Consider the following 23,508-nt stretch of genomic DNA (forward strand, 5'->3'; position numbering starts at 1 on the left):
TTAAGTAGCTTAGAGTTAGAGTAATCTAACTAAGATAGCGGCTTTTTAGTAGAGGCTTAGCATTTTTAGGTAGTTTAATAATATAGGTAGTTTAATAATAAAGTACGTTAAAGTATATTAGATTATTATATATAAAATCTTAATCTAACTCTAGCTCTAATCTAACTTTTTAATACTAGCTTAGAGTTATAGTTAGATTAAAATTATATAAACTCTAGATTAGAGTTAGATTAGAGTTATTAAAGCTTAGGTTAGAGTTAGGTTAGATTATAATTAGTAGCTATAATTAATTATACGAATAATTTCTAAGTAACTCTAGTAGGTACTCTAACCTAACTATAACCTAAGCTTTAACTACTCTAACCTAACTATAACACTAAGCTTTAACTACCCCAATCTAACTACAACCCTGAGCCCGTGCGACCTCGACCCAACTCTAACCCAGAGCCCGTGCGACCCCGACCCAACCTCAACCCAACCTTGGGTACCCCCAACCCATTCACCAGCGTACACCTGTGGGCGGGCGGCTACAAAGTTTTCGCCCGCACACCTTCTTACTCCACTACCTCACCTCCTCTCCTCTTGCGAGGTCGACAGCACGTCGATTTCTGAAAGAGACTGCAGGAGAAACTCGGTCCGTCCGTGTCACCGTGACGTCTCAGCCCGCGACGAACGAGCCGCCCTTCGAACGCGACACTCACCTCGCAACAAACAAGGGGCAGCTCAAGCACAACATTGGCCACCACTCAGCCACCCCGCAGTCCCCAGAAAACATGGACACGCCAATCATCGTGGTGCACGATTGGAACGTCAAGCCGCCAGCACCTCTGAAATACATCAACGGGAGCAATGAGTTAGATTTCGGAAAGATCTATAAAGCACTCAGGCTTTTGCCAGATCACCCGGGACGAGGACGCATCGAGCTTGTCTCTACTGCTGATGGCCAGAGTAAGTATCCGGAGCGAATATTCTAGTATCAAAGCTAATCCTAGGCAGAATTGCGATTGAAGGAATGCGACCCAAAGTTCCTTGAGACCTTCTGGGACTGTGCTGCCAATCTCATCGATTATTTCGCCGAGTTCGCGGCCTACGATAGTCCCATCATGCAGAGCGTTTGGTTCCACCTTCTCGACAGGCTGCAGGACGCGGGAAAGTTGCCGCACAACTTCTGGCAGCCTGACACTCCAACCTGTAGCCACGCCCTCGAATTTTTAACGCATCTAGACGAGTGCTTGAAGCTCATCAACGACGTCATCGTTCCAGATCTGCGTCCCAAGGGCAACTTCATCTCCACGCGACCTAATCTCACCGCCAACCCTGGATATTCCTTTGGAGGCTTCAAAGCCGGACTCAACCCATGGCAGCAGTTCTTCAACAAAAACTCCCCTGGTTTTACTGTTCCGGTTGCGGACCGAGTTTACCAGCAAGGCGTTGTCCAAGAGGAGGGGACTAGTCAACGGCACGTACCACAGGGCGGCTTGGCAATCATACAGGGACACACAGAGAGAGCCAGGGCCTTTGCGGCTAAGCTCGCCCGAGTAAGTCTCTTAGTAACAGAAAAAGTTGACATTTTTTCTGACTAATTTAGACGGAGATGAGCGACCGTTCTGAGGCAGAAGTTCTCTCCGAATTCAACCAACATGTATGGACCTTTCCCATCTCCCTATACAGCCGCTAACATGCCTCAGTGCCTCAAGACTGGAGAGACATTTGGATATACCTCACTCAAAGGCCAGGATACCCTGGTTCAGGACGTAAAGCTGCCCGAAACTTAATTCAATTGGCACGGCGCTAACCATCTCAGATGTATCCAGCGCGGCGCTCCGAGCATACTCCGAGGAGGTATGCGGGCTTGGGTGATCCCTCCGGATTCGTCACAAAGCCTAGCTTGAACTTGCTTGATGAGCAAGTCGGTCAGTTCCTGTTAATGTCCCTATAGTCATGTTCTGGTATCTCATTCATTTTCAGGTCTTCATAAGGGCACGGATGCCCCCGCGCACCCTAATGGCGACGCCGACTTTCGAATGTGGACGGTCTCTTCTCGTCTTCCGCAAGAAGACCACGCCAAGAAAGAGATCGATCACAACAAGTACTCGGACATGTTCGACGAGTATCACACCGACGACGCCGATGGCGAAGGTTGGGTGGAGAGGGCATTAAAGGCGTCCAGGGAGGCCCAACACCAACTAGGAAGGCCGAGGGCATTGGACGCTGAAGTCCCCTAGGCCCAGGCATGACGACGAGGATGACGACGGGGGATGGGATGGGATGTAGGACCCAGGCAAAGTCATTCCGTGACTGGATGTACCTTTAGGCCGAACAACTACTTGCTTCTAAACTCTCCTCCCGTAAGCATCTGGTATGCCTCGCGATACCTGGCCGCCGTCTGGCTAGCCACCTCCTCCGGAATCACTACGTTTCCCTTCCCCTTGAGCCCCTGCGACACCAGCCAGTCGCGCAGGTATTGCTTGTCAAAGCTCGGCTGCGCCCGCCCAAGGTTTTCCTCCCACGTCGCCTTCAGCCAGAACCTGCTGCTGTCCGAGGTCAAGACCTCGTCCACCAAGACGACGTCGCCGGCTTCGTCTAGCCCGAATTCGAGCTTTGTGTCCGCCAGGATGATGCCCACTTCCTCTGCCCTGCTGGCTGCCGCGGTATAAATCTCGAGGCTGAGTCGCTCAATCTCCCTTGCGATTCTCCCGTCACCAATCAGCGCCCTGGCACGCTCCGGACTGATGTTTTCGTCCTTCATGCCCGCCTCCGCTTTCGTGCTCGGCGTCCACAGCGGCGCGTCGAGCTTCTGGCCCTCGACCAACCCGGCTTGCAGGGCTATCCCGTTCACCGCGCCTAGCTTCTTGTATTCCGACCAGGCGGAGCCTGCGATGTAGCCGCGCACGATGGATTCGATCGGCACCACGTGCAAGCGCCGCACTTGCACGCTCCTCGGGCGGAGCAAGGCAACGAGGGACGGATCGAGCGAAGTTTCGAGGCTTTCCGGAAGGGCGTCGGTGAGAAAGTGCGTTTTCAGCGTCGGAATTTTGTCTTGGAGGTAATGGAACCAGAACACGCTATTGTTGGTTAACGGCCGGGGTCAACGTAACGCCGGGGGGGCTGTCTTCTACCTCATTGCTGTGAGCAAAGCGCCTTTGTGTGGAATGCCCTGGTATTAGTGTCAGTCTCATTCGCGGGGATGGGGTCTTCTTAATTTGCTGGTCGGCCCTGCGTAGCAATGCTGCTGGTTCGCATTTGGTGCCAAACTTACGTTCTTCATAACCACATCGTATGCGGAGATTCGGTCGCTTGTCACGAATAGGAGCGTGTTTTCGTCCACGGCGAAAAGGTCGCGCACTTTGCCAGACGCAATCTTCGGCAGTTGGCCCTTGAGGTCGACTTCAACGACTGCTGTGGGGGCCATGGTTTGTGTGTCGCGAGACTCGTTCACGTGAAGCTCCTGAAGATATTTTATTTTGCAGATGACGCACGGTGGCAGGGTGGGGCTGTATGTGGCTAGTGAGTGGCGCGGCTTACGGTCCCCGGCATAGTCTGAAATTTTGCTCGCTAGGCTTGATGCGCCTACGCTGAGTGGTCGGATATCCTTGCACCCCTCTATCCCCCTTGGAATCCTCCTCGCACGGCTTTCTCTTACTGAATCGCAGTCTCGCACGGCTCTCTTAAGGCTTAATGTTAACGAGTTAATTAGCTATTAACCTTATAGCGATTTACGACTATACTCTTATACTAGAAAGAGAACTATATACTACTATATTTATTATATCTTCTATAGCTACTTAATATTAACTACTTCTTACTATTAAAAATAGTATATAGATACTAAGTTAAGAATCTAATATAATATACTTTATTAATAAATACTCTATATTACTAAATACTCTAAAAATACTAAGCTCTTACTAAAAAGCTACTATCTTAATTAGATTACTCTAACTCTAAGCTACTTAAGATAAATCTAGATAAGCTATCTAACTTATCTAGTATATTTATATATTATACTCTAGCTTACTATAGTAACTATAGTATTACTAAGCTAGCTAGCTACTATATACTACTACCTCTTTACGCTACTTCTTACTTTTATTCTAATCTATAGTTTCTCTTTAAGTAACTAGCTATAAGCTAGCTTTAATTATAAGAGTATTCTTTTTCTAAATTTACTTTTTTTTATATAAATTATACTTCTTTTTCTATATATTAGCTACTTAAAGCTAGATAACTTTAGACTCTATAAGTACTAGCTAATATACTATTAGCATATTATCTTTCTTAAGCTAATTAAGTAACTTAATAATATAAGTTAGTAATAAATTAAAATACTATATAATCTTTTTCTAAATTAGAGTTAATTATAACTTTAATTTAGTAGAATTACTAGGTATTTTATACTTCTAGATAGTAGTATTATTAGTAAAAAGTATTAGTATATATAATTAAACTTTAAGCTTTAATACTACTAAATCTAGATTAAATAGAACTAAGCTAGTATTTCTAAATTCTACTCTAATATTATTATTTATAATTAATATATAAAAAGCTATATAAAATATAGATAGAAATTTAGTTTTTATAACGTAGTTAATATAGCTATATATTAGAATCTTAACTTAGTAGATATATACTATCTTTAATAGTAAAAAGTAGCTAATATTAAGTAGCTATAGAAGGTATAATAAATATACTAGTATATAGAGAGTTATAATTTTATTCTTCTTATAGTACTATTAGAATTTAATAAAGCTATAGCTTTTATAGCTATTTAAAATTAGTAGATAATATATATCTATAATATAATCTTTAGTATAACGTACTTTACTACTAAACGCCCTACACTACTGAACGCCCCACGATTTCTTAGCAAGGAAAATTAACGAAAATTAACTCGTTTTTCTTAAATAACTAAGCGAAACCTTAATATTTTTCTAAAAAATTTATATATATATTCTTTATAGTATATTATACCTTATACTAAAGTTGCACTAAGATATATTACGTAATTAAAAAGCTATACGTATTTAACTAACTTTTAAGAAAAAATCTAGTTTACTTCTAGTTAGTAGTATTATATCTCTATAATAATCTATAAAACTTATAGTATATAGTGTATATAACTTAATAAAGAGTTCTAGAAAACTTCTATAGCGCTAGCTCTTCTAGGTATAGCGTAATAAGAGATAGAAGTTAGAAAAAGTTATTCTAGAGTTTTATTCTCTAATTATATATATATATTAATAATCTAGCTATATAAAGTTATATATTATAAGACTATATATACTACAAGCTTTCTATATATTTAGAAGTAATAATTTTAAAATAGTTTTAGTATTTTTCTCTCTTTCTATACTATACTACTAAAAAGGCTTTACTTTTAAATAACTACTTAAAGCTACTATATTATTAGTTAATAAGCTCTATATAGTTAAAGCCTACTATAATTTATAAAATAATAAGTTTATATAGCTAGATTAACTATATATATATATAGTTAGAAGAGAAAACTCTAAAAAAGATATTTTTCTAACTTCTATCTCTTATTACGCTATACCTAGAAGAGCTAGCAGTATAGAAGTTTTCTAGAAACCTTTATTACGTTATAAATACTATATACTATAAGTTTTATATATTATTATAGAGATATAATAGTACTTACTAGAAGAAAACTAGATTTTTTCTTAAAAGTTAGTTAAATACGTATAGCTTTTTAATTACGTAATATATCTTAGTGCGACTTTAGTATAAGGTGTAATATACTATAGAGAATATATATATAAACTTTTATAGAAAAATATTAAGGTTTTACTTAGTTATTTAAGAAAAACGAGTTAGTTTTCGTTAATTTTCCTTGCCAAGAAATCGTGGGCGGTTTGCTTGTGTAGGCGGTTCGCTTATAAAGTACGTTATATATTAAAGTACTTTAACTATATAATACTAACTTTATTTATTATCTAGCTACTTTTAGAGATAGCTATAACCTAGTTATATAATAGCTAGCTATCTTTATACTATACTAAAAGATAGTTCTTACTTATAATAATAAAAAATAGTAGAATCTATATATTATCTACTACTTTTACTATTATAATTACTAAAATCTACTTATAATTATCTAGTTAAAAGCTCTTTAGTTATAATTATCTCTTAGAGCTAGTAACTACTATCTAAGATAATATTATTTTTATTATAAAGCTAGATTTATTAAAATTATACATATTTTTATTAGTAATACTATACTTTATCTTTATATTACCTACTAGATTAAACTATATCTAAATAATTATAGAATCTTCTTACTTTACTCTCTAATAGTTATACTTATAATTAAGCTATATTTTAAGCTTAGAATAATATATAATAAAGTAGTTTAGCTAGATTTAACTAATAGTATTTCTATTTTACTTAGTAAGTAGCTTATTAGCTATATCTTAAATAGTAGTAAGCTAAAAGATAAATTCTTATACGTCTAGGTTAAGTATATACTTAACTATTACCTACTCTTTATTCTTTATAAGTTTTATTTAATTAGATATCTTTTTACGTTATAAAGTAATTCTATTATATTAATTATAAACTTTTTTCTATAGTATATTATAGAGAGCTATAGTATACTATAAGCTTAGCTCTAGATTCTATTAAATAGTCTAAAGTATAAGCTATATCTAGAATTTATCTAAAGTTAATTAGATATTTATAGAAAGCTTTATAATAGAGATAGTAGTATTTAGTAAAGACTTAGTATTTTTAAGGCTTTTAATAATATAAGGCTTTTAATAATATAAGACTTTTAATAATAAAGTATATTATATAAATTTTTATAGAAAAATATTAAGATTTTACTTAGTTACTTAAGAAATACTTATAGATTCTTATTAATTTTTCTTACTAAGAAATTATAAGACGTTTAGTAGTATAGAGTATTTAGTAGTAAACTATATTAGCTATAATAATTATACGTATATTCTAAATAACTTCTAAGTAACTCTAGTAAGTACCTCTAATCTAACTCTAATCTAAGCTTTAACCACTCTAACCTAACCACAACCCCAAGCTTTAACTACTCCAACCCAACCACAACCCTGAGCCCGTGCGACCCCGACCCAACCAAAACCCAACCTCGGGGTACCCCCAACCCATTTACCAGCGTAGGTGGCTGCTGGGTCCCGCATTTGAATCGCCTGTGGTACCGACCGCGCCTACATGTGGATATTTAATTTTTTTCCCCCTCTACCGGCCAGAGTTAAACCTCCTCCGCCTCGGCAAGCCCCCGTCGGTCCCGTTGGTACGGGTCGCGGAGAGCTCCATTGGAGCATGCGCGTCGAAAAGGAGCGCGTACATTGGGGAGCTAACGAGCGAATGGGGAGATCTCGAAGAAGGCGCGAGTATGGATAGAGACTCGGCCGAGGTATGGCGATAATAGCTTCGCAGGATGCTGAAATGTGACTGAATAGCTGCAACGCAGATTCCGCTGCTGCTGAGTGCAAAATCAGCGCGGATGGGCCACTCCCAGCACCTGCCAGTGCGCGACCCCGCGCCGCGTCGTGCTCTGTCAATGCGGGCTCGAGCGAAATGACCACCTCATTGATCCTCTAAGCTCGTTCGGTCCCATTATTTTATCATGAATCGTCTAAAGCCATGGTGACGAGGCTGAAAATCTCCTTTCCCGGCAAAGGCGCCTGGTCCTGGATCGACAGCCAATGCCTCTCCAGCATCGGCCAGGGCGATATCCGGCAAGCCATTGTGGAGTGCGAGATGGCCAAGGCAGTTCTTACGGACGAGCTTCGACGGCGCTCCGGGGACTCGGAGATTGACGTGACTCAATGTAACGTCTTGCTCGCGAAGGCGAAGAGGCAGCTAAAGGACGACAAGGGTTCAATTTGGTGCCAGCAGGAGTACCAGCTCACCTCGCATATCAACCGTCTGCTACAGCCGTGGACGCAAACGAGAAATCGAGACCACGAGCTGCTCTGGCTGGTCTCGGCGCTGGTCAGCCCTGCTCATGCCCTGCTCATCGTCTGGCCCCCGGTCACTAGCACGCGGTATATGAACTCCACGCAGCGGGCTAGGCTCGTCGCCTTCGTCAGCGAACGCCGCGACGAGCTGCTCCATCCCGATCTGCTGCGTGTGGCGACTGAGTATGGTCTCCTCGCCGGCGGACGGAGAGACGCCGTCCTGGTAGTTCGACCGGAGCTGCCTACCATCTTCGCCGGGCTCCGGGACGACGATTCTAGCGACCTGGCGCGACTGGTCGTCTTCGCCGGCGGCTCGGTTCCCGCCTGCCTGCTCCTGGGTGCCTGTCGGCCCACGGCCTGGGGCTCCAATGGAGAGATCGAAGAGACCTCTTCGTCGAACCTGATCGCTGTCCTCAGCAGCCCGCAGCGGTACGACGAAGCGCTGCGCAATCTTGTCCAGCACGGCATCATCAACCCCTACAAGAGAATGTCCCAGCAGCACTATTCCGTTCACCCTACACTCGTGGGACACATTCGGGCGACCACCGAGAACCAAGCATGGTGGAAGCTGGAGGTCGCAAAGGCGGTTCTTCATGCTTACCCAGGAGATGGCTACCTTGATCCTGTCTTGTGAGTAATGCCCCCATGTCCAACCTCCGCCCAGCCGCTGACTGCGAACAAAGCTACACCTCCAAGGCGCTCTCGATGCTGTCCCACTTTGACCTCGTCTTGTCAACCATCTGGGAGTTGGAAGCGGCTATCCTTGCGGATCGATCGCTTCTCCGCCGACTGGCCATCGCCGCCTTGTCCGCATCGCACTTTAGGTCGGCCGCCTGGAAATGGATATGTGTATATTTGGCTGAGGCGTCGGCTCGTTACCTTAATGACGCCTCGATCCTCGCCAGCGTAGCCTTGCGAAAGGTATCTCTCTCCAGACTGTACCAGAGCGCCGCGAAACAAGCGTCGTCTCCGCCCACTTTAGAGGGGGTCGCCGAAATGTTCGGCATTTATGACCAGCGCTCTAATGCATGGTTTGGAAAATTAGTCATGCTCGAAGTCCAGCTTATGGTCGACAACCAGGCCCCGAGTGAAGATATCCGCGATGCTGTCGGCCGCTTTCGCCCCCTGGATAATGCAAAGCCATCCACCCTGGAGCAGCTCACTCTTATCGAAGGCCAGTTTCTCGTGGCAAAGGCATTGCGCTTCGAGGGCAAGCTCGAAGAATCGAATAAGAGCTTCGAGGCCCTCTTCGAGGAGGCTCGGAAGACTGGCAGTCGAATTGTATGGAAGATGATGTCACATATATGTGATATCAAGTGCGAGCTCGGGAACGCTAGCGAAGCAATCGGGATATTGGAAAGCGACCTGAATACGTTACTGGGCCTGCACGCGGCCGATGCTGGAGCGGCTAAGCGACTCAGGTTGGCTCTTGCGAATGCATATCTCATGAAGGCCCTCTGGACGTGGGAAAGCAAAAAGGTCGACCTGACCTCGCTGAAGATGGCGAGGCTCCACTTCACATGGCTTGAGACCACCTACGTCCCCGTGCAACGCAGTAAGCCGGGTATGCACAACCACTTCGTCGTCCTGGCCGGCTACGCCATGGTCCTCCACGTTGAAGGCGACCTTGTTTCGGCCTACCGCATGTGGGAGCGGGCACTTGCGACCGCTAGGAGCTGCTGGGCCGACGATGGATACTCGGTCGTGATGGTCTTGTATTCGAAGAGTCAGATCGCGTACCAGCTGGGCTATCCAGAAGCAGGAGAATTGGCCGAGCTAGCAAGAACGCTCTACTTCAGGACTGGCCGCCAGTATTACTTCACGGGTCACGGGTCAATCTGGCCCGACATCGTTGGCTCGATGGAGGAAGACCAGGGCCGGTTGAGGATGATGCCCAAGCGCGGTCCGAACCTTGTACCCGCTAGCTTTGGCTCTAGCTAGCTACCGCTACCCCGAGAATCTGAAAGACGTTACCGACCAGTCGGAGGCTCCCCGTGACCAAGACATGCGTGTTGTTGGCTGAGCCGGCCGACATCCTGGCTCGCTCCACAGCGTCCTTGGTGGTAGCCGAAATCGATACTCGGGCCTGCGGTTCTAACTCCTGCCAGATTTCCGCATACCTGGTGATTATAGTGCTCTCTTCACTCAACGACTCGGCTGGACCATACGAGTTTGACGTAAGGCGGTTCTGGGGCTGCAAGGCGGACTCCGTTGTTGAAGTAGGCAATTGAGGAATACAGCATGTGGGTGGTGAGTGTATTGTATTGAGTGTATATAGCTCCGAGAAATCGAAGAAATCTCTGTGGCGCCAGTGGCGCTAGTGCCCGATTAGGAAGCTTGGCGATTGTACTCCGACATCCGTACCATATGAGTCATACTTCCCAACCGTAAAGATGACTTCTTGCACTTTATGTTGCATATACTGAGCTAAACGCCGCAGGACTGAGTCGACGTCACGATCGTGCGACACTTGGGCAAAGACAAGAACTCGTCTCGGCAACGCCGAACCCCTAGGAGCCGTATCGGCTACGTCCCGTTGGCATAGGGAGGAAAAAAAAAGGCAATGTAGTTTACTTCTGCGCTCTAGCAGATTCCTCGAGAAACTATTCTGCCGCCTCGCGAACGCTCAGCTCGTTATGTGCGCCGTCCAGAAACCAGGTGCAGCGACCATCGTGGATTGTTTGGAACCGTCCCGGCCAAGAAAACTGTCTCATACCCTCCACTATATCCTCACGCGAGAGTCTCTGCCCCGGTGACATCCTGGCAAGAAAGGCATCAGCAACCTCTCGAGCCAGTGAGCGGTTGAGCCGCTGAACCCGGGCAGCAAAGTCACCTGGCAGCTGGTGGTCGACTCCGACAAATTTCAGCATTACTCCCTTTTCGGCAGCTCGGGCGTTCAGCACCTCAGCAACGGCTGGCTCCCGGCATATCGAGAGTGCGGCGGCTCCCACCTCGAAGACGCCAGCCTTATGCCATGCAATGTTTTCGATGGACGGTCCGAGAGTAGCGATATGGTCTATGCCGATGGGGGTAATGGCGGTGACGACGGGGTGCGCTATGACGTTAGTTTGGTCGAACTCGCCGCCTTTATGCGTCTCATACACAGCCAGATCGACGCCTTCGTGGAGGAAGACGTGGAACGACATGACTGCATATCTGGGCTAGCCTGATTAGGGTGGGTTTTGGTGGCGTCCACAATCCATCCCGATTCGGAAAGGTGCAGCCGGAAGCCCCACGGGTAATTTGTTGGCATCTACAGCTGCGCGGCGCGGCCTTAAGAAGTTAACGGGAGAACAATACATCGTATACGATAAAGTCGGTTTCGCTAATGACGTTCGTGAGGAGCTGGACTCGAACATAGTCAAATACGATGGCGCAGGTCGAGTCGGGGAAGTCCGCACCGGCATAGAAATGAGCCTGCGCCATGGCAAGGAGTGCTCCTAGAAAGTAGGGTTCGTGGTCGGCATTAGATGGCATTGAACCTCGAGGTCGGCTGTGCTCCAGCTGGCTCCGGCATATGTACGCAAGTCTCGGACAGGTTGGCTCTCCCGTGGGACTGGGTGTCGTCGATTGATTCCATAGGAGTGGAAGCGAAACTGCATGTTCGTATATTTGGCCGTCCAAGTAGATACTCAGACATCGCCCTTCCTGCGGCCGATTTAAGTATAGTTCTGGATATAGCGTTGAGATGATGGACTCAATTGACCGACTGCGGGGCAAGTGCTGCCGGTTCTCTGCTGACGAGACTCTAGCCAGTTCAAGATAAAGTCTCTGTCGAGCCTTCGAGAGTCTTGGGGAAGGGGCAGTCGATTAAGGTAACTTCGGCGTGCCGTAGCGCGGAAGCTCGATGAACTCTGCATCGAGAACCCGAGCGAGAAGCGGCCAGAAATACGGCATGGCGAAGAAAGCGAGATGGAGTAACTAGCAAGGTCTCTGTTCTCCAGCTGCGGAGTGGGTAGGTTAGAAGAAATGGGGATTAGAGTCACGGTAACGAAGATGACACAGACGGATGAAGGGTTACCATGGACAAAGTGTTACTCTAAATGGCGGCACACGGGAGGTCGGACTGGAAGAAGTTTAAACGCCCGTCCGGTGCAGAAGAAGCCTTCGCCTAAGAATCTCGGCGCATCGGCAGAGCGGCGGAGGCGCCGGCGATCCGGACATGCCCCGATGCCAATTCATGTCCTATTCTAAAATACCGGCTTCGACCGTACGATCTCGACTTCCAGTCGTGGACCGGGCGATTCGGCCGTACTGAGCTGGCGATCCTCCTCTCTTGTCCTCAACTGTATTTCCGGGTTCAATCAAAGCCCTGACCGGCACTACTCGCGTCAGGAGAAGCACTGCTGCGACATCCTAGCCTAGGGCTCGATGCAGCAGCGTGGTTTGGCTACTAAACGGCCCCGCGGGTCCGGCGGTTGAGCCGCAGGTCTCCACCGAAAGTCGGCAAATCTGCAAGATCCCTGCCAGAGCCACAATGAACCCTTTCTCGAGGTTTGGGGTGGGGAGGTGGCCGTATGCGCCCACCTAGAAGCAGGTGTGGCGATAGCGACGTACAACTTTGGCCACAGCATCCCAGGCAAAGATCCAGTAACAGACACGCAGAAGGCCAACGCAGAACGCATCCCACGGTGCGCGAACAATATATTTAGTTACGTCTCGTCAAAATGTGCAGTTTTCCTGGCAAACTTCCTGCGCCCCATCCGACCCCTCTTGATCTCGAGCTCGTCAACGGCCCACTGCGAGAAGGGGGTGCGCGGGTGCGTGCCCTCGGCATGCCGCTTAAGGTGCTGCCGCCAGTTGTCGCTGCGGCTAAACGTCTTGTTGCAGTCCCCGGCCTGGCACCTCCACTCATTCGTCTTCTTCTGGTGCTTGCTGTGATTTCCCAAGAGCCCGAGTCAGTCTTGGTCGTGGTGTCTTGAAAGCATGGGAAGCAGCAGTGCAAACATATGTGAGAGACTTTGTGGGAACAAGCTCACCTGCTGACGTCCCGCTTGAGGTGCTCTTTCCGCTTGAACGCCCCGTCGCACCCGGCAAAATTGTAGTGGTAGTCGCCCTTGGGCACCAAAGTCACGGGTTGGTGCATGGCTGTGGCCGCGTGTGGTGCCGAGTGGGAGACTGTCGGGTACGGCCAGCCTGTGGTCGCGCTGTCGCAGCTGGAGAACGATCCGTTGGGAGTGCTACTAACCATGTCCCACCAGTTGTCCTCGGGGCTGCCCAGCTCCGCGGTCACGGACGTAGGGGTGATATCTGTGTAGAGGAGCCCCATGATCTGGTTGTCTAGAGTTGCCAGCTGCGGCGCCATCGGTGCTGTGGTGGTCGGTAGGCTCATGGACGCGCTGATAGCGATGGGTGAGCTGGTTAGCTCTGGCGCGCTAAAGACGGTGACTCCACCTCCCAAGCTCATGCTGGTTACGTCGATGTTGATTGAAAGGAGAATAAGGGCGGGGCGTTCGAAGACGAGGTTATTATCTCCGGCCACCTGGCAGCTCTCATAGCTCCCTTTAGTATTGGGTTTGAGGCAGGGCTGCTCCTACGATTGGGTCTCTTTCGTACTCTCTGCGGCTCGCAAGGCGTGCGTGTATGCATTGTCATAATCTTCTGCGTGCATATATAGACTATTTCGTCTCATCGCCGGAGACCCTCGAGCGCTAGAGGGAGCGCGGCCGACCGCCGGGCAGGGATGAAGAGAAGAGGTGTTGGTGATGGTAGAATACCGACAAGACATCGCGGTGGATGGATGGACGTACGAACGAACAGGTGTACCTCATCGTCTCTAATCCCCCACCATGACACTGCCCCCCAAAAGGCAAGACAGTTCGCCCTCTATATATGGACACACACCAGGGGGAGCAGTTATATATGGACACACCCCACGAAGAGAAAAGGCATAGGTGGTGGGTTACCGATGGCGCACGTCTTTTGTGTCGACGTCCTCCTGGAAATCGAGGGGGAGCAGGTGTGCGGGCCCAGCTTCACCCCGTTAGCCGCGCTGCTGTTGTGTCGAGATTTGCCGACTTTCGGTGGAGTCCTGCGGCTCAACTACCGGACCCCCCGGGGGGCGTTGAGTGGCCAAACCACGCTGCTGCATCGAGTACCCAGACCAGGATGTCACGGTAGTGCTTCTCTTAACGCGAGGATGTGACGGGGTTTGATGGCCTTGTGGTCTGTGGTCTGTATTTCCTCAAGGTAACCCGAGGTGCGATGAGCTCTCACGAAGACGTCACTCCCAGTTCACTTTCGTCCCAGTCGCTCGGGCTCGGGTGGCGGAGAGTGAGCTGACTTGATCCCAGGCGCAGGGCTCGGAGGGTGGTTGCAGATGATCCAATGGCGTCGGTGCCGCCCGTCGGCGTTGACGGGCCTCAGACACCAACAACCCAACAGTCTCCCGCGAGGGTCGCTGTCTTGTCGCCATTAGACGTCGCGTTCGAATTGGTCTTGTCCCGCCGCCTGCTCCGGTACGGCAGCGACCGTTCCACCGCCTCCCCGCATCCTAATTGAATCCAACAAGCGCTTGATTGCTGACTCGGCTGAAGTTGAAGTCGTGTACCCGAGCAGCGTTGACGACCTTGGAAGGTGGTATCATAGATCCTCCGCTGGTTACCCAATATTTTTTCGAAGCCTTCTCATGAGTTACTTGCCGGCCACGGCGGACGAGTCGACTTGGACCAGTGGAGAAGTCGCCAATACCTCGCAATGGCATTTTCATGCACCACCATCGAATATTTCTAGCGTCACGTGCAGACAATGACCACCTCGTCACGCAATTGAACGGGTAAGGCGTCCGCTAGGACGCGCATTTCCATCGTGTGCGTTGGCCGAAGCACATGGAGTCAGAGTCGCTGCATGCATATGGACCTTCAGCACCTGGAGCCGATCCCGATGCACGTCGGCCGCCGCTCGAGTACTCGGTGTCTCCGTCTCGCCGTCTCCGCTCTGGCTTGTTTCGCTGATTAGCTAGGCACAGCCTATCACCGAAAGTTCGCAAATGCTCAGCAAGGATATGAGAGGGCCCGCAGGTGCCACGATAGCATTGCAGGCATATACGTATGCAGCACCCTCGCTTTTACTCCAAAGAAGCCCTCTGTACCCGCCTCTTCAGGGTTGGGAGCCGTCGGACACGTTCCTTTTATCCTGGGCAGACAGCAATTTGACACTTTGTGTGGGCCCAAGTGAATGAGGCTCTGCGAGGGCTGTGGAGCTCCAGAATTTTCTATGGTTGAGCGTTGGCGTGACGGGTTGGAGATGTCTCCAGTGTTCCGCCCTTAATATGATGCTTTGCTTCTGGTACCACGGCAGTCAGCACTGTTTCTTTGTCGCCTGGGGTGCACTAAAGATACATACCGTACCTTGCGATCTCTTCCGCGACTTCAGCCACAGAATCAAAGCCTCCCTCCCAACACCTTCGGATGACGTCTCCAAGAGAAATATTGCTCACGTCGGGGTATTGTCCTTCTTCTAGAAGCTTGGCGACGGCTTCCTTTTCTAGTCCATGATGAGGCTCCTTACCTGTAATAATCTCGTACATGGTCGATCCAAGGGTGTGGATCTCGCAGCGGATCGTGGGCGTTGTGTATTCGTCCTTGTTGGGGTGTCGGTAGCCATCCTCCGCCATAATAGTTGCCCTCTCGTCGTCGATAAACGAGCCAGCAAAATCACATAGCAGAATCCCCTTCTCCGCATTAATTAGGATATTTCGCCCGGATAGATCCGCATGCCGGACGTTTTTCCCATGAACGTAGCTAAGGACCTGAGCAACATCTTTGCACCACTTGAGTCTCTCCCAGAGCGTAGCTTTGCCACCTTCCATGTAGTATTGACCGTCGCACGCGCGTGAAAGGGCGTATATCGGATCTGACTAATCATGCACGTGACCGCCGTCAACCGCCACAAGTGAATGTTGTGATGCGCATGGTACGTGCGATGACCCGGAACGGACAGGGTTCGAAAACGGGAAGCATGCGGGCCCAGAACGGAAGCTAGCAGGGGCTCCAAGTTCCGGTTCCGGATGCACGTCCCCGCTTTGGCCCGGCAACGAGACTCAGCTGCCGATCGCAACAACATCTGCATCGTCCACCCACCACCAACGCCGCCATCTATTGCTTCACAATTGATCGTTTGTATCTTTTTCATGCCCCTTCCCCCGCGTGTCATCTCCGCCTGGCTCGGCGACATTGCTGCCGCCGCCGCCGCCTCCGAGCCCGAAAACCAAACACGCCGTGTATCATCCCCCTCCGCCCGCCAAAAACAACGCCCTTGCGTCCAAGATCCACAACCGCGTCCTCCAAAGCGCCGCGCACTCCAGGAATATAGCGACGCTCATATTACTACTCCCGCCGTCAAAGCCGAACCCGGAGTCTCCGCTCGGAAAAGACTCCGCCCACAAGCCCAAGCATTACAACAACAACGTCCAAGCAGGCGTCGTGCGCTGCACGAGACCACAGCGAACATGCCTCGTCTGAGCCCCCCCGATAGTCCTGATCCCCTGAACAGCCCCGAGCGAGAACCGAGACAACCGAGCCATCAACCGAGCGGACGATCAGGCCGAACAGCAGGTAGCCGGAAGGCGAGCGCCGGGCCACAACAACCACAAAATGTCGAGAGAGAAAGGAGACCGCGCGGGAGACCACGGAACGCAAGAGGGCAAAAACCCCTGGCTGTTGCTTCTGGTCGTGTTACATCGATTGAGGCTACAGGAAATCTCGTGCTGTCACCAAGTACATCGCAATACTCGGAGTCACGATATGGGGACGAGCTGGCATCAATGGAACATGTGGTCAACGAGCCTGCAAAGTCCAATGCCACGACATCACCATCCCGGAAGGGCAAGAGTAAGAGTCGGAACCCTAGCCCGGTCAAGAGTTTGGATGACATGCACATATTTGACAAGCCCATATCCGTTGGATTCGTGAACGAGGAGCGCCCAATACCGGAGGTGCTACGCCCTCATTGGGATGCGTTAGAAGATATTTGCGCCAACATCGGTATCATACCGCGCTCCATTGAAGTTCGTCACCTGCAGGGCAATGCGATGGTCATACTAACCGCTTGCAGGCACAGTTCGAAGAAGAAGAACGGCTGCGTCCTTCCATGCTATCCCCGACACCGGTATCTACATCGCGCGAAAGCATTAGGCTCGAAAATCGCGACTTCGAGGACGTGTGTGAGGTGCGGGACACCACGGTGAAATACTGGGCCGAAGCCCACGAGGCGGGTTGGAATTCAAAGATTCATCAGAAGATTCTCGACCGCGCCTTGAAGCCTTACGAAGACCAGTACGAATCCCACAACGTGTACGTCATTGACACAGCTTCTTCTCCATTCCGACATGCAGCAACATACTCATCGCCCGCAGGACCACCGCAAAGCCTATCAAAGCATTCGCCCCCGCCTTCAAGGACGATCTCAAGGACCCCAAGGTCGTTGACTTCGCCATTACCCACATACCCTCCTCCGCATTCAAGGGGAATATCCGAGCCCTCCTCCGCGACGAACCTGACGACGACGACGAACAGCGGACGATCAATCAGACCTCCTACCTCCGCTACCAGCCAGCTTTCCTCTCCATCGAGACCAAAAAGGGCTACAACGACGAGCCGGATGCGAACTTCAAGCTTGCGATGTGGACAACGGCATGGCAGGTGGGGATCTCTCGGTTCACAAGACCAGGAACAGTATGCACGCCATTGCCAGGCATCATCGTATATGGACATGTGTGGGAGCTGCAGTGGGCGGTGGATACTGAAGACATGGTGTACTTCATCAAGCATCCGGAGCCTATTGGCAATACTGCGACGATCGCTGGGTGTTATCGATTGCTGGCGGCGATACGGTACCTGGTTTCGGTGTGGTCGGAGGAGGTCTTCCTGCCCTGGTTCATGGAGAAGGTGATTGGGGAAGAAGAGTAGGCATCGTGATTGGTCTCGGAGAAGAAGGGTTCGCATTTACACAGAGAGTGCTTTCGCATCGCTTCATCATTGCTACTTGGATATCGGCTTCGGCCTTTTTTCTTGGATATACCCATCAATATGCGCGTTCACTGCTTCACTGAATAATCTCCTTCTGTTCTTTTGCAAGTGACGTGGCCCCGCATCTTTTCCCCGGCTCCCTACGGCCACAAGGTCCTAATGCACGCGTCCTCGTCGCCGTGGCTGGAAATATTCACCAAAACGACTTCAACCTACCAACCATCCCCCTCTCCAGATCTACCTCCGGCAATCACATCCAGCTCCACCTTCCTCATCCTCACGGTCCAACATACAGGGTAAACCATCTCCACCTTCAACCCCTCCTGTCACCAATTGAGCCTCCGCCTCATGCCGCGCTACGACGTCGTCAAGTCCCCCTTCCAGCCTCTCTCACCAGCAAGTACGACCCCGTATGTCATCCCATCTCAGTGACGTCGCCGCCTTCACCACCATTTGCCGACTACAAGGAGGGGGAGAGCGTGCTGGAAGCGGGCTCTGCGTCGGCGTCGACTGCGTCCAGGGCCTCCTCCGGCATGATGCGGGGTGCTCGGCGGCTCCTGTTGAGGTCTAGGCAGTTTGCTGCGCTGCTTCTCGACGCCACCCTTTTGGACAGCCGCATCGCTGCTCTTCGCGCAACAACCTAACCATCTCCCATCTCGTAACGACTCGAGAAGGCAGCAGCCTAATCCCCCGGGGCATGCACCTGTCAGCTCAAGCCTCAAGTGCCTTCCTCGTCTTTGGTTAATTATATTCGGTTGAAACTAACGCAGATAGGACGTATGGTGCATCGATTTAGGCAGCAACTGGCAAGGGTATTTTCAATACAGCGCGCATCTCAGGTGATGAACGCCAATACGTGTACAAAGGCGTGGACAGGCTCATCTATTTTCCACACGATGCCAAGGTTCTCGAGCAAGAGTTGCGAAATCTGGAGCTGTTTCATGGTAGCAAGCGGATCGTGCAGCTCGTTGCTGCGGTGATATCCAGAAGTCCATATCAATCAAGGGAATCCGGGACGCCACCACTTGTCCTTCGCGGAATCCTTCTCGAATATTATCCAAACGGTACCCTGCACGATGCATTGCAATATCTAGAGCCTTAGATGCATAGCTCGTTATAGTAGTTACGATGGGCGTTTGATATCTTAACGGCTTTAGCATTTATGCATCAGATGGGAGTGACACACATGGATCTTAAGCCAAAGAACGTGGTTATGAGCAAAGAATTGAATGCTATTATTATCAACGTTAGCAGCATTAGAGGCACTACTAATAAGTAGTTACTACTAGAACTATTTAAATCACTAGATAGGTGTTCAGAAAGCTGGGAATTGCTGCAGGGCGATACGTGGGCACTAGGTAAGATTCTAGCCTTGATAGTCAAGGCTATAAACAATGGTGGCAAGGAAGAAGAGAAGCTATCGTTGTTTCCAATTGCTCAAGATGTTGAAAGGACCCGTGGTTGTATCTCTCTCGCTGCCATTTGCGATCGACTCTCCCAAGCTGTCGCTTCGATTGATGGTCTGGTTGACAATAAATGACTCCTGTGTCTTTGATCCCGTTTCAGCCTCATGTATCGGTGTTTCACTCTTTAAATTCATCCCAATCAACCGCTGAGTTCTCAAATCCACCATCAGTAATATCTCCTGCACCGCAATAGAAAAGATTAGGCTGCACTAACCAGGCCCTTCTCGACGCAGTCCAGGTTTCCGACCACAACCGTCCTTATAGCACCATTGGTTTGTCGTTCTCGAGTTCTCGCTTCCAGACTCGCAAGCCTCTTTCCTTTCCTTAGCGGTCTTGCAGGGGTTGTAAAGGGTCTTTGTATAATAAACCGAAAGTTTCTAATCGAGGTGAAGGGACGGTAGAGAAAGCGGAATGATAAAGAGAAGAAGGAAAATTCAACTAATTGTTAAGGGTGGGCGCGCGTGCGTGAGTCACACGCTGCCCGGGTCGTGGAGTGGTCGGTCGCGCGCCTGCCTATTTGGCCAACACCGTTACCTCACCTCACCCCACGTGCGCCCTCGCACACGCAATCTAAATTAATTGTTGTATATATATTAAACAAAAGAGTACATTCTTCAACAAACGAACTACGTCAGCAGCTGTTGGACTCGCCGGGACAGCGCCGCGGATTGGGAAGTCTGACTGCCCTTCCGTTTAAGCCGCAGCCCATAGAGCGCCAAACCTTTAGGACTGACCTAGTTCGGAGTTCGAGTATGGTCGTCACCATAGTACAGTAAAATTCTATAGGGGTTTTCTGGGCCTTCGGGTTTCTTTTTGCTGTTTTTTTCTTTATGGCGACAGTAGTGTCGAATGTGCACATAACGGAATAACAGGTAACCGAGAAGCATCCAAATAGTGGGTGAAAAGACAGAGATATTACAATTACAGCTCGAAAGAAGACTGCAGTGGCTCGGTATAAGTGGGAGAGCTAACTTATGCACCTTCTTGGGGTGGGATTTAGTTCGCCATTCAATATCAGGCAACTAGTCTTTGCAACTCTCCAAAGACCAAGGTGTGCAAGCTCATTAGTCGTAGATTCATCCTACAGTCCAGCTCAACCCGCGTGGTTGGAGGCTAGATTAATTCGATTTCCAAATGAGAGGCATTCCCTCAATGCTGTGAGCGACATCAACGCGATGTCAGTTAGTTAATGCAGGTATGCGCTGGCAATACACATATTAATACGAGGCCGTTCCATTGGTCCCTTTGGTGTCTCCGTTGTTCCTCCCTCCGTGCGCTCTCCGCGGCGTCGCGTCTACGTTGCTCCTCAAAAAACAGCTTTTTGTAATCGGGCGACTGTTCAGCCATATATAGCGGTCCTAGGATGTACTTGGTAGGTTTTGTTTCTAGGCGCGCTTCGCAGAAATATCGCAATCTTGGACGGACGTGGAGTTCGCGAGGTTACAAAGTAACTGCTCTCGGCACACGGCAACAGACCAGCCTGCATCGAGCGACAAGCGTCAAAGCAGTCCGCCATAATATCGGCGATGAACATCACTGGCGCCAGCACATACCAAGCCAGCCAGGCAGTCCAAGCAGAGCAAAGTAGGGTGGTGTACGGCACCCATCATTAAACGAACCTGAGAGAGGCAGGGTCGTGCAGCACGCCACAGTAGAGCCTACAACCCGTTATCGCCAAAGCCCTTGAATCTATGATAATACTGAGCACATCATAAACCATGCACAATCAAGCACCGTCGATTTCTACGTACAAAAACACCCCAACAAGCATCGATTGTAAAGACTTGTTTGAATGTCTGTAAGTGATATCCCAGTCCCATCTACACATTCAATTAAATGTAGCCAAGCTCTCCACCGGATCTGGGCAAAAGGGCACCTGCACCCTATGCGATCATCTCAATAACGAGCACCAATACGAAACGTGCAGTGCACATGGATGTAGAAAGAAATGGAAGATCTGTAAAGTCGGCGGACAATAGAGGCTGTGCAAGGACTGCGGGCCCGGTGGCACTGAACCAGGCGGCTGGATTCGTTTGAATGAGAGTAATCATTGAATCGTGGACGCGGATTGCATCCAAACAATGATTTCATTCTGACCCCTCGTTATCTATCTCTCCGTCGTCATCGCCAGATTCATCCTCCAAAAGATCTCTGAGCCATTCGTGTGTCCACAACTTTTTGTCATCTGGTCTGATCCCGTCTACTAACGTCCATTGAAAGATGGCTCGCGTTGCAGACTGTGATGTACTTCTATTATAGGCGCCGTTCTCCACCATTCTTTGAGAAGTACGCAGGTTATTCCAGAGACGTGTTGCGCGAGAAGAAAGCTGACCCGCTAATCCCCTCTCTTTCTGTAAGGAATCGCACATTGGCGTTGGAACCCCTGGATCGAGTAGAGCTTTTCCATCTTCTAATTGCCAGTTCCACTGCTTGTAAAGCAATCGATGAGCACAATTGAGATGTAGCTGCACTTCTAAGTTTGTTGTAGTAATGTCCACTGTCCCGAAAGGCGGCCAAGGACTCAATGGGGGCGAAGCGTATCGTCGAGACTCCACGTCCGTGATATAGAGGAGGCGGAATTCGTCCTCACGATAGATGTGTGTTCGTCCTTCCAAGTCGTTGAACTTCGGTGGCGGGCGATGGAACCGCGGGTCCATGAATGACTGGAGAGATCTGACCCAGATCGTTGCTTCGAGAGACGTTGATGGCAAATGCTTCATTGCTACACGCAGTAGACTTGGTATTAAGCCAGTGATCCCTGCACCTAACCACAGAGGTGCTGAACTGGGCCGATGGAGCGCCATCATCTTGACAATGACCTTAGACCTTTTCTCTTCACTAATTAATTGCATCAACTCCTGAGCAGGATACAGCCATTCGCTAGCGAGGTCACATTCTATCCCTGGCTCCCAGAAGCATCCAAGCAGGGTGGAGGATATGATGCTTGGTATGCAGCTTAGTGCCATGTAATGGGGGATATGGCTCTCATCTGTACTTTGCTTAGCGGCGTCCATGACACGCTGAGCAAACCCAGACTTTGGATGAGGCAATTCAATAGGAGCCCCGAATCTACCATGTGTCGGTAAGGTTAAGGATGCTGCGAGCGCAGCTAAAAGTTGGTCGTATGCGTCGTTTGATTTGGCAAAGGCAACAAGATATTGCTGCGCTTCGTTGGAGGTTGGCGGAGGGCAGTCGATATGCCCGGCTTCGGGATGGATGATCTCAAAAAGATGCTCCGGATATAGGTGGCAGGACCATGGCGGATAGTACTGGCGATGTGACCGGGAAAGTATCGCCTGCCACCCGCATCCAGCTGCGAGAATAGCTGACCACCACCGGAGCTCGGCCGCAGTCAGGTTTCCCATCTGAATGGGGAGGGAATTAGCAGTTGCTTCCTTGGAAGACGCGCGCACCGCTGCGCGGCTGTCTGTGTAGGTAACGTGGTCTGCAACTGATTTTCTAAATGATTCGACGAGCCGCGCAGAGAGGACGTAGGACCATCCTAAGACGAAGAGAGCGAGGTGGTTGCCTATATCGCGGTGTCTACGACACCGTTGGGGAGATGCTTGGTTGGAGAGCTGGCAAAAGTGCGGTTCCGAAGAGCCGATGGGAATTTTTTGAAGACGGGAGTACTTTGTTGTGCGTTCCAGGCTACAGCCACTGCGGCCGCCAATGTCCCACTCTGCGTTGCCTTTTAAGTAAAGGTTGCCGCTAACTTCCTCCTCTTTGATTTTTGGGTTATTGGGTATTGGAGGAGTCTGGTTTAGGAGTACGCCAATGTCGAAGCAAGAAGCAGGATAATCTTTCATGGATGTAGCTGATTCCAATAATTGTTTCCAGTAACGCCAGCTTCTGGTCAAGACTCTCGAAGTCTGCTCGGGGTTCGAACGGGGGTTCTCAACTGTAGAACTGTTCTTCATTGCAACGGACAGCTGGAAGTGTTGACAGTTGAGCAGTGCTGTTGTGGCACAATAAAAGGGTTTCTAGAGATAGGCCTGAGTGGGCGCATAGGAGGGTTTAGCTTACGGGAACTTATTGACGTCCACAGCCACTTCGTTTTAGGGGCATAGGAAAGGAGTTCAGCCTGAGGGCAGAAACGAAGGCATAAGTGGGTTGGCG

General features: G+C 49.3%; 9 protein-coding genes across 9 annotated transcripts; 4 read left to right on the top strand and 5 right to left on the bottom strand.

Annotated features, from left to right (window-relative positions):
* The first annotated feature begins 416 nt into the window (after positions 1-416).
* BU26DRAFT_525230 (uncharacterized protein) lies at positions 417-2,432 on the top strand. Its single transcript, XM_033830457.1, has 6 exons — positions 417-948; positions 997-1,538; positions 1,589-1,642; positions 1,689-1,754; positions 1,805-1,913; positions 1,969-2,432. Exons 1-6 carry the CDS (start codon positions 774-776, stop codon positions 2,223-2,225), a joined length of 1,203 nt encoding a protein of 400 aa, XP_033676410.1. The 5' UTR covers positions 417-773; the 3' UTR covers positions 2,226-2,432.
* BU26DRAFT_177649 (SAICAR synthetase) lies at positions 2,242-3,440 on the bottom strand. Its single transcript, XM_033820351.1, has 3 exons — positions 3,260-3,440; positions 3,120-3,157; positions 2,242-3,065 (listed from the first exon to the last, which is right to left on the bottom strand). Exons 1-3 carry the CDS (start codon positions 3,410-3,412, stop codon positions 2,324-2,326), a joined length of 933 nt encoding a protein of 310 aa, XP_033676411.1. The 5' UTR covers positions 3,413-3,440; the 3' UTR covers positions 2,242-2,323.
* A 6,448-nt stretch (positions 3,441-9,888) lies between these two features.
* Positions 9,889-11,116, bottom strand: BU26DRAFT_440909 (Mur ligase; the record flags this gene model as incomplete). Its single annotated transcript, XM_033824427.1, has 3 exons — positions 9,889-10,143; positions 10,312-10,528; positions 10,560-11,116. Coding segments are annotated over 3 exons (1,029 nt in total), but the record flags the coding sequence as incomplete, so codon positions are not given.
* A 1,491-nt stretch (positions 11,117-12,607) lies between these two features.
* BU26DRAFT_585968 (uncharacterized protein) lies at positions 12,608-13,839 on the bottom strand (the record flags this gene model as incomplete). The annotated part of the gene is made up of 2 exons (XM_033834646.1): positions 12,935-13,839; positions 12,608-12,830 (listed from the first exon to the last, which is right to left on the bottom strand). Exons 1-2 carry the CDS (start codon positions 13,360-13,362, stop codon positions 12,608-12,610), a joined length of 651 nt encoding a protein of 216 aa, XP_033676413.1. The 5' UTR covers positions 13,363-13,839.
* A 1,446-nt stretch (positions 13,840-15,285) lies between these two features.
* On the bottom strand, positions 15,286-15,786 carry BU26DRAFT_440897 (kinase-like protein; the record flags this gene model as incomplete). Its single annotated transcript, XM_033824425.1, has 1 exon — positions 15,286-15,786. A coding segment is annotated over one exon (501 nt), but the record flags the coding sequence as incomplete, so codon positions are not given.
* Positions 15,787-16,010: 224 nt separating this feature from the next.
* Positions 16,011-17,180, top strand: BU26DRAFT_177708 (uncharacterized protein). Its single transcript, XM_033820352.1, has one exon. It carries the CDS (start codon positions 16,087-16,089, stop codon positions 17,140-17,142), a length of 1,056 nt encoding a protein of 351 aa, XP_033676415.1. The 5' UTR covers positions 16,011-16,086; the 3' UTR covers positions 17,143-17,180.
* Positions 17,181-17,299: 119 nt separating this feature from the next.
* Positions 17,300-17,863, top strand: BU26DRAFT_440699 (uncharacterized protein; the record flags this gene model as incomplete). The annotated part of the gene is made up of 1 exon (XM_033824410.1): positions 17,300-17,863. A coding segment is annotated over one exon (564 nt), but the record flags the coding sequence as incomplete, so codon positions are not given.
* An 889-nt stretch (positions 17,864-18,752) lies between these two features.
* BU26DRAFT_440878 (uncharacterized protein) lies at positions 18,753-19,025 on the top strand (the record flags this gene model as incomplete). Its single annotated transcript, XM_033824423.1, has 1 exon — positions 18,753-19,025. A coding segment is annotated over one exon (273 nt), but the record flags the coding sequence as incomplete, so codon positions are not given.
* A 2,067-nt stretch (positions 19,026-21,092) lies between these two features.
* On the bottom strand, positions 21,093-23,498 carry BU26DRAFT_525236 (uncharacterized protein). Its single transcript, XM_033830458.1, has one exon. It carries the CDS (start codon positions 23,307-23,309, stop codon positions 21,477-21,479), a length of 1,833 nt encoding a protein of 610 aa, XP_033676418.1. The 5' UTR covers positions 23,310-23,498; the 3' UTR covers positions 21,093-21,476.
* Positions 23,499-23,508: the final 10 nt, after the last annotated feature.

The sequence above is a fragment of the Trematosphaeria pertusa genome (genome assembly GCF_010094035.1).
Source record: "Trematosphaeria pertusa strain CBS 122368 unplaced genomic scaffold BU26scaffold_24, whole genome shotgun sequence".
NCBI lineage: Eukaryota > Fungi > Ascomycota > Dothideomycetes > Pleosporales > Trematosphaeriaceae > Trematosphaeria > Trematosphaeria pertusa.